General features: G+C 39.1%; 1 protein-coding gene across 1 annotated transcript; it reads left to right on the forward strand.

Moving 5' to 3' along the window:
• The first annotated feature begins 833 nt into the window (after positions 1–833).
• Positions 834–9384, forward strand: LOC143857446 (uncharacterized). Its single transcript, XM_077367871.1, has 4 exons — positions 834–1179; positions 6458–6727; positions 7604–7853; positions 8733–9384. The coding sequence occupies exons 1-4, from the start codon at positions 834–836 to the stop codon at positions 9382–9384; spliced, it is 1518 nt and encodes a 505-aa protein (XP_077223986.1).
• Positions 9385–10079: the final 695 nt, after the last annotated feature.

Below are 10079 nucleotides of genomic sequence, written 5' to 3' on the forward strand. Positions count from 1 at the left end.
TCCCAAATTGAGGCACAAGGGTGATTACCACTCTCTAATGTGTTTAGAACATGTTTAGTAATAAGAGAATTATTGTTCTAAGGCATAGAGAACACATATATATAGGGAAAACCCAAATATGGCCGTTACAGGGGCATTGTCATAATTCTGGTAAAATCCCCAACGGTCACAAAATTGTTCCCGACATAGTGGTCTCGGAGTTCCGAGAGATTTTCTCGGAGTTCCGAGAAATTCTCTCGGAGTTCCGGGAATACAAACAGAATTTGGAAGTTTGCTACTGGACCAAATCTCGGAGCTCCGAGGATATTCTCGGAGTTCCGAGAAGCCTAAATCAGCAGATTTTCCATATATTTTTAGCTGATATTTTTTGGGCTTCAAGGGCTTCCAAATTACATAGAGATGGGATCGTTTATTCCAATTAAGGTCAGTTATTTGGTGACTCAATTATGCCTCTAAGTGGGGTACCTAATAGGGATTAGATTTACAATCTAACACAAGACTTAAGCCTTCAAATCTTCATCTTTTGAAGCACATCTTCAAGTCTTCAACTCTTGCGTGGATCACCTCCATTTCTTTGGCTTTTCAAGATCTCTCCTTGAATGCTCCAAGCCTTCATCATCTTTTGGCTTCAAATGGTGTTCAAGGTTGTACAAGCCTCGATCCATGCCGTTTTCCTTGATCTAAGTGTTTGAAATGCTTGAATCTTCATTACATGCACTTAATCATCAAACACGTTAGAAATACAACACAATTCAACTTGTGTTTGGAATCATTAAAACATAGAAGATTGCCAAGGTGAAAACCATTGGGCTTACACTGACAACAAAGCAAAAATGAACAAATTTGAATTTGGGTTGGCTATGTATTTGAAGAAGGGGATAGCTGGATCTACTGCCCCGGAATCATATGAAGATTTGGTAGAAAGGGCAAAGAAACTTGAAGCAGTCCATCAGGAAGCTAGAGCCTATGCTCAAGCTAATCAGAAGAAAAGAAATAGAGAAAGTGAAAATAAAGGACAAGCTCCTAGGGGATCAGCCCAGAATCAGCAAGCACCCAAACCTCCTACTTTTAAAGAGCCAAGAGGAAAGCAAGGAAATCGTGGGGGCTATCGGAATATGTCAGCATTGAATAGATCAGTTGCCCCTAAATGTGAACGTTGTGGGAGGAACCATCCAACTGGTACTTGTAGATGGAATACAAGGGCTTTTTTTTTATGTGGAGAGGTAGGCCACAGAATCGCATAGTGTCCACATCTAGCGGGCGATGCCCAATCAGTTCAGGGGACACCTACGGTTCAAGCTTAGACAGCACAGACTCAGACTATTCAGAGCAGAGCTGTACAAGTTAATTCTCAAGGGCAGCAAAGGACTGAAAGACCTCGTGTTCCGGCTCGAGCTTATGCTCTCACTCATCAGGATGCTCAGGCCGTTGGCACAGTAGTATCAGGTACTCTGCCTATAGCATCCTCTTATGGTTATGCACTATTTGATTCCGGTGAGACACACTTGTTTATTTCATCTGCTTTTGTTGCACTACACTGTTTGCCTACTTCACCTCTTAATAATGATCTGTGTGTTAGCACTCCAGTAGGAAAAGAAATTTTGACTAACCGAATTAGTAAAATGTGCCCTATTAGAATTGGAAATAGAGAAATGTTAGCAGATCTTATTTTGCTTGAGTTGTCTGACTTCGATGTGATTTTGGGAATGGACTGGTTGTCATCCTATTATGCTTAAGTAGATTGTAATAAGAAAGTAGTGAATTTTGAAATCCCTGGAGAAGAGAAATTTTGTTTTGAAGGGAGTGGAGCTCGCTCAACTCCTATAGTTTTGTCTGCTATGCAAGCTTGTCGACTTCTTAAACAAGGTTACGAAGCTTTCTTGGCCTCAGTAGTTGAGGTTAATGATAATGATATTGTAAGCCCAATGGTTTTTACCTTGGCATTCCCATCTTGTTTTGATGATTCCAATACACAAGTGATCATTTATCACTAATGTGTTTGTTTGTCTAAGTTGTAGATCTTGATAAAGTAAGATCAAGGATGCTTGGATTGAAGGCCAAGAAGCCCACATTGGACCACTAATTGGAAGGCCAAAGTCATCAAGCAAGAAGTCATGAAGACTTGAAGACATGAAGAAATTAATATTGAAGACCATTTTTTAATGTAATTGATCCAAACCTAGATTAGGTTTTTAGAGGCATAATTAAGGTAATCTCACACACCCTAAATAGACAAGTGATTGTATTTGTGGAGTTCCAACACCTTGGAACCCTCATAGCAATCCCATCTTGGTTGAGAACTGGAAGCCCAAAAACAGAATTGAAAATCTGCTCTGCATAGGCTTCTCAGAACTCCGAGAGGTTTTCTCGGAACTCCGAGAATTCTCGGAACTCCGAGAAATGGTCCAGTAGACTTTTTCCAATTTCTGTGAGGCTTCTCGGAACTCCGAGAATTCTCGAAACTCCGAGAATTATTCTCGGAACTCCGAGAACACTCCAACGGTCTGAAAAAGAGCCGTTTGGAATTTTGCTGGAATTACCGTAATGCCACTGAACGGTCATATTTTGTTTTTCCTATAAATATGGGTGTTCTAAACATACAAAACATCAATCCTAACACTCTTAAACTTCATTTGAATACCCAAGAGTGAATCAAGCCTCAATTGTGCCTCTCATCACCAACTCTAGGATTTGGATCATAGGCTCTCAATTGTACATCTTTTGTAACCCTTGTGAAGGGATTTTTTAGTTCTTTCTTTCATCTTTCAAGATTTGTATTCGGGCGAGTATTCGGAGAAGCGGAGCCCTTTTTTCTCCGTGGTGAGGATTGCCACCAAGGTTAAAGCAATTGTAATTGGCACCGATCTTCGCCAAGGTTAAGAAAATCATATAGTGAAGCCATCAACGGGTTTGGTTGGTGGAGTGGAGTAGGCCTCGGGGTTGAGGACCGAACCACTTTAAATCTCGGGTGCACTCTTTCTATCTCTTTGCTCTTTCATTTGCATTGCACCGTTAGATTTAACTTGTATGCTTAAAATATTGTTTTTAATCTCTTAATCGGTTTAAGTTTTTCAAATTGGTAAATTCTAGTTTTCTTAAACAACCGTATTCTCCCTCCTCATAGTTGCCATTTCTAATTCAACTTGGGACCCCCTATATCGGATTTTCACTTGGTATCAGAGCCTTGGCTCTTAAAAGATTTTAAAATTTTTGAAAGTTTTTTCAAAATCTAACTAGGGAAAGATTTTATTTGGCAACTTCTAATTGTGAAATGGCACACCAAATTGGAACCGGACTTCCGGAAGGCCATTCCACAACTAGACCTCCTTTCTTCAATGGGTCAAACTATGGACATTGAAAAACAAGGATGCGCATCTATCTTCTTTCGATAGATGTGGAACTTTGGTACATTGTTGAAAATGGATACAATGTACCTTCCAATCCTTTTGAAGAATGGAATGTGGTAGAGAAAAGGCAAGCTAATTTGAACTACAAAGCAATAAATTCCTTGTTTTGTGCCTTAGCTACCAAGGAGTTTAATAGAGTTGCTCTTTTTGATTCCGCCAAGACTATTTGGGATACCCTTGCAACTACCCATGAGGGAACATCACAAGTCAAGGATTCCAAAATAAACTTGTTAAAGAGCAAGTATGAAATGTTTAGAATGAGTCCAAACGAGAGTATTTCGGAAATGTATACTCGTTTTTCTATTATTTCTAACGAACTAGCTAATCTTGGTAAATCTTATCCTAACGATGAGCTTGTGAGTAAGTTACTTAGGTCTCTTCCTCCCCATTGGGATCCAAAGGTGACCGCGATTCAAGAGTCAAAAAATCTCAAGACTCTAACCATAGAGGAGCTTGTAGGATCTCTCATCACCCATGAGATGCTCCTTACTAGCCGACAAGAGGAAAAGAAGCCAAAGGAGAATGAGAGGGAATTTAGATCCCTAGCACTCAAGGCTTCCAAGGAAGACTCATCAAGTGAAGCGGATAGTGACGAAGAAGAAGCTTTACGAAGATTCAAGAGCTTGTGGAGAAAGAAGCATAAGAAAGATAAGAAGAAGAAAGAGGAAAGTGATGTTGAAAGAGCCTTAAGATGCTTCAATTGCAAGAAGATTGGACACAAAAGACCGGATTGTCCACTTCTAAAATCTACTTCCTCTAAGTACAAGGGTAAGAAGGATTGGAAGAAGCATAAGGCTCTTGCCGCCGGTTGGGATGCGTTAAGCACATCGGGCAAAAGCTCAAGTGAAGGGGAAGAAAATAAAAAAGATGATCTTTGCTTCATGACAATCACCCATGAAGTTGAGGTAAACTCTAACCCCTCATATTCTTCATCTAGTAGTAAAAGTGATAGTATACCTTATGATGAATTATGTGAAACCTTGCATACCCAAATTTCCAAAAACAAAGTTCTTAAAAAATCCATTTTAAAGTTAGAAAAAGAACTTGAATTTTTGAAAAGTGATTTATCTTCTTCCATATCTCAAGAACAAGTTACACTTGAAAATCATAAACTTGAGATTAATACCCTTAAGGGTAGCTTGGATGAGAAAACTTGCCAACTTTTAAAATTTCAAAATATGGCAAGCTCCTCCAATTCTTATGAAGATGAAAGAAATGAGCTTTTAGTTCAAACATCCCATCTTCAAAATGAAAATGAAAGACTTAGATTATGTTTACATGGATTTCTAAATGGAAATAAAATTATTGACATAATCCTAAGTAAAACTAGTCTTAGACCTCAACATGCTTATCATGATAGGACTAGTGTATCTAACCCTCTTGTTAGATGCCATTTTTGTGGAATGAATGGTCATTACCAATTCCAATGTGCATCCAAGAGTAGGGCTAGATGTGGGACCAAGAAATCTTGGGTTCCCAAAACCCCCATATGATGATATTCATATTGTGTAGATTAGGGGTTTTTTTTGAACTTAAAATTGAATATATTTCATTTGTATGTTTTGTTTGATAACCCCTCTTGTATTGTAAAATTATTTTAACTAGGGGGAGTTAAAATTGAATTTTTCTTTGAAAAAGGGGGAGCTTTAAAATTGTAAATTTTAAACCCTTGTTTTTCTTACCCCTTCTTTTTGTTGATGACAAAGGGGGAGAAGAATCTAGAGCAATGTCTCTAGTGTAAGAAAAATGTGAAAAGAATATATGCTTTGATTTGTAAATCTCTTGTGCTTGTCATCATCAAAAAGAGGGAGATTGTAAGCCCAATGGTTTTTACCTTGGCATTCCCATCTTGTTTTGATGATTCCAATACACAAGTGATCATTTATCACTAATGTGTTTGTTTGTCTAAGTTGTAGATCTTGATAAAGTAAGATCAAGGATGCTTGGATTGAAGGCCAAGAAGCCCACATTGGACCACTAATTGGAAGGCCAAAGTCATCAAGCAAGAAGTCATGAAGACTTGAAGACATGAAGAAATTAATATTGAAGACCATTTTTTAATGTAATTGATCCAAACCTAGATTAGGTTTTTAGAGGCATAATTAAGGTAATCTCACACACCCTAAATAGACAAGTGATTGTATTTGTGGAGTTCCAACACCTTGGAACCCTCATAGCAATCCCATCTTGGTTGAGAACTGGAAGCCCAAAAACAGAATTGAAAATCTGCTCTGCATAGGCTTCTCGGAACTCCGAGAGGTTTTCTCGGAACTCCGAGAATTATTCTCGGAACTCCGAGAAATGGTCCAGTAGACTTTTTCCAATTTCTGTGAGGCTTCTCGGAACTCCGAGAATTCTCGGAACTCCGAGAACACTCCAACGGTCTGAAAAAGAGCCGTTTGGAATTTTGCTGGAATTACCGTAATGCCACTGAACGGTCATATTTTGTTTTTCCTATAAATATGGGTGTTCTAAACATACAAAACATCAATCCTAACACTCTTAAACTTCATTTGAATACCCAAGAGTGAATCAAGCCTCAATTGTGCCTCTCATCACCAACTCTAGGATTTGGATCATAGGCTCTCAATTGTACATCTTTTGTAACCCTTGTGAAGGGATTTTTTAGTTCTTTCTTTCATCTTTCAAGATTTGTATTCGGGCGAGTATTCGGAGAAGCGGAGCCCTTTTTTCTCCGTGGTGAGGATTGCCACCAAGGTTAAAGCAATTGTAATTGGCACCGATCTTCGCCAAGGTTAAGAAGATCATATAGTGAAGCCATCAACGGGTTTGGTTGGTGGAGTGGAGTAGGCCTCGGGGTTGAGGACCGAACCACTTTAAATCTCGGGTGCACTCTTTCTATCTCTTTGCTCTTTCATTTGCATTGCACCGTTAGATTTAACTTGTATGCTTAAAATATTGTTTTTAATCTCTTAATCGGTTTAAGTTTTTCAAATTGGTAAATTCTAGTTTTCTTAAACAACCGTATTCTCCCTCCTCATAGTTGCCATTTCTAATTCAACTTGGGACCCCCTATATCGGATTTTCAGATATGAAGATTGAGAACATCCCTGTGGTTAGGGAGTTTGTAGATGTGTTTCCTGAAGACCTTCCAGGTCTACCTCCAAGTAGAGAAGTCGAATTTACTGTTGATTTAGCTCCTGGAACGATGCCTATCTCTAAGGCCCCGTACCGTATGGCACCTTTGGAAATGAAAGAATTGAAAAGTCAGTTGGAAGAACTGTTAGAGAAAGGTTTTGTGCGACCCAGTGTTTCACCTTGGGGAGCACCAGTTCTGTTCGTCAAGAAGAAAGATGGAAGTATGAGATTGTGCATAGATTACAGAGAATTGAACAAGATTACCATAAAGAACAAATATCCGCTTCCACGGATAGATGATTTGTTTAATCAATTGCAAGGGGCATGTGTGTTTTCCAAGGTCGACCTTCGATCGAGATATCATCAGTTAAGAATCAAATCATAAGACGTTCCGAAGACGGCCTTCCGAACTCGGTATGGCCATTACGAGTTTCTTGTTATGCCATTTGGATTAACCAATGCCCCGACAGCTTTTATGGACCTGATGAACATGATATTTAGACCATTGTTAGATTAGTTTGTGGTTGTGTTCATTGATGACATTCTGGTATACTCTAAGAGTCAGTCTAACCATGAGTATCACCTCAGAGTTGTTTTAGAAACCTTAAGAAAAGAGAAGCTATATGAGAAACTGAAGAAGTATGAATTCTGACTCGACTCAATCTCCTTTTTGGGTCATATTGTCTCTAAGAACGGAGTATCTGTAGACCCAAAGAAGATTGAGGCAGTAACGTTATGGAATAGACCGAATAATGTTCCTGAAATTCGTAGTTTTCTGGGTTTGGCGGGTTATTACAGCCGCTTTGTTCAGGACTTTTCACGTATAGCTGCCCCTTTGACCCACTTGACATGGAAAGGGACAAAATTTGTTTGGTCTAAGCATTGTGAAAAGAGCTTACAAGAATTGAAACGAAGGCCGGTTCCCGCTCCCATCCTAACATTGCCTATTAGCGGAATGGGATTTGTAATTTACAGTGATGCCTCGAAGAAAGGCTTAGGCTGTGTGTTAATGCAGAATCGCAAAGTGATTGTGTATGCTTCACGCCAGTAGAAACCTTATAAAGAGAACTATCCGACTCATGATTTGGAATTGGCAGCCGTTGTGTTTGCTCTGAAAATTTGGAGGCATTATCTGTATGGAAAGCCTTATGAGATCTTCACTGATCATAAGAGCCTGAAATATATTTTTACTCAGAAAGAATTGAATATGAGACAGAGGTGTTGGTTAGAACTGTTGAAAGACTACGACTTGACCATAAGCTATCATATCGGCAAGGCTAACATGGTAGCTGATGCTCTAAGTCGGAAGTCGTCTATAAATCTGGCAACTTTGATTACTTCTCAGAAGTACATTTTGGAAGACCTCTGAAGAGCAAAAATAGAAATTCGTGGTCCAAACTTTGGGGTACGGATGGCAGCACTCCAAGTACGGCCCACATTGCAAGAAAGAATCAGGATAGCTCAAGAATCTGACCCACAACTTTGTAAAATCATAAATAAGTTAGAAGAAGGATCTGAATCTGAATTCTGAATTCACAAAGACGGTACCTTGATGTTTGGTAACCGCATTTGTGTTCCGAATGACTCTGTTTTGATAAATGAAATTTTGAAGGAAGTGCATAATTCCCGTTATTCTATACACCCTGGAGGTACAAAAATGTATAAGGACTTGAAAGGAAATTTCAGGTGGAATAATATGAAAAGAGAAATAGCTCAGTGTGTATCTCAATGTCTGACTTGTCAGGTGATTAAGGTAGAACATCAGAGGCCACCCGGAACACTGCAACCACTTCCTATCCCAGAATGGAAGTGGAAGGAGATTACGACGGACTTTGTGTCGGCTTAACCTCGTACTCCCTCAGGCAATGATTCTGCGTGGGTAATTGTGGGTAGATTGACAAAGACAACTCATTTCATACCTAATAGAACTGGCCTGACACCTGAAAGGCTGGCCCGATTGTATGTTAATCATATAGTTAAGTATCATGGTGTGCCTAAAGTCATTGTATCTGATAGAGACACCCACTTTGTATCTCAGTTTTGGAACAGTTTGCATTCAGCAATGGGAACTTCCCTTAAGTTCAGTACTGCTTTTCATCCTCAAACAGATGGACAATCATATAGAACCATTCAAATTTTAGAAGATATGCTAAGAGCTTGTGTTATGGATTTGAAAGGATCATAGGATGACCATCTTCCCTTGATTGAATTCTCTTATAATGACAGTTATCAGGCCAGTATTCAAATGGCACCATTTGAACCCCTCTATGGGAGGAGATGTAGATCACCTATATGTTGGGATGATGTATGTGAAAGAAGACTCTTAGGCGCGGATTTGGTTCAGCAATCTGTGGATAAAATTCAGTTAATTAGAGAGCATCTTCGCACGGTACAAAGCCGACAGAAGAGCTATGCAGATATTAGACGAAGGGAATTAGAATTTCAGATCGGCGATAAGTTACTTTTGAAGGTATCACCCACCAAGGGTGTGATGCGGTTTGGGGTTAGAGGAAAACTCAGCCCAAGATTTGTGGGACCAAATGAAATATTAGAAAAGATTGAAAAAGTGGCTTATCGACTGGCTTTACCTCCATCGCTATCTAGAGTATACAACGTGTTTCATGTGTCTATGTTACGAAAGTACGTAGCAGATCCGAACCATGTGATTGAATTGGAACCTTTGAATCTAAGAGAAGATTTGTCATTTGAAGAACAACCTGTCCGTATTGTGGATTGTAAGGACCAAGTTCTCAGGCGAAGGACTATTCCATATGTGAAAGTTCAACAGCGTAATCACTCAAAACGTGAAGCCACCTGGGAGCTGGAGGAGAAAATGAGATCGAAATATTCATTTCTATTTAAAAATTCAAATAAGTGATAAGTAAATTTTGAGAATGAAATTTTTGTAAGGAGGGTAGAATGTAAATACCCAAAAATACCCCCTTTAAATTTTCATCCCCCTCTTTTAAAGAGGGGCATTTTTGTCTGTTTGTGTTTGACTCTGATTAGGGCTTCCTAAGAAAGCCTACAAATATATCGTTTCGTGGCTAAACAAACCCTAAACATTTTGTTCAGCCCTAGAGAAAGAAATCAGAGGAAGAAAAGGAGGAGAGCAAGGAGATCGCAATCTCAGAGCCTTCGACCATGTATCCGGGTAAGAACTTTGAGTATTCTTCATTTGATACAAACTAAAAACAAGATTGATAGATTTTGATAAAGTTTAAATCGATTAGATTTTGGTATATGATTGATCTAAAGGATGAATTCATGGATCCCTAAGAGAACTTTGATTTTAGAAATTAGGGTTCAAATCAATCCCTAAAAAGATTTGATTAATTTTTGATAATTATATCTGAGAATTTTCGAGCGTGAAATTGATTCGATGGATTCCTCTCGTCGATACGAGTCCAACGAATCCAACCACGCGCAAATCGGATGTCAAACGAATGAGTTATGGTCGTTTTAGTGTCAAAAAGGTGAAAATCGCGTTTCAGGAAAAAACTGGGTTTGCACATGGGGCGGACGTCTGGCAAAAATGGCGGACGTTCATCTGTACCTAGTTGGGTAAACCGA

This window comes from Tasmannia lanceolata, unplaced genomic scaffold, assembly GCF_043159265.1.
Source record: "Tasmannia lanceolata isolate RefF3 unplaced genomic scaffold, GAP_Taslan_0.1 ptg000024l, whole genome shotgun sequence".
NCBI lineage: Eukaryota > Viridiplantae > Streptophyta > Magnoliopsida > Canellales > Winteraceae > Tasmannia > Tasmannia lanceolata.

What these genes read in the sequence shown, in the direction of transcription:
- LOC143857446 (XM_077367871.1), top strand. Translation starts at nt 834, where the DNA reads ATGAACAAATTTGAATTTGGGTTGGCTATGTATTTGAAGAAGGGGATA. An exon ending in CGTCAAGAAGAAAGATGGAA is followed by an intron (nt 6,728 to 7,603) that starts GTATGAGATTGT and finishes TGGAATTGGCAG; the next exon opens with CCGTTGTGTTTGCTCTGAAA. An exon ending in ACTTTGATTACTTCTCAGAA is followed by an intron (nt 7,854 to 8,732) that starts GTACATTTTGGA and finishes TTATAATGACAG; the next exon opens with TTATCAGGCCAGTATTCAAA.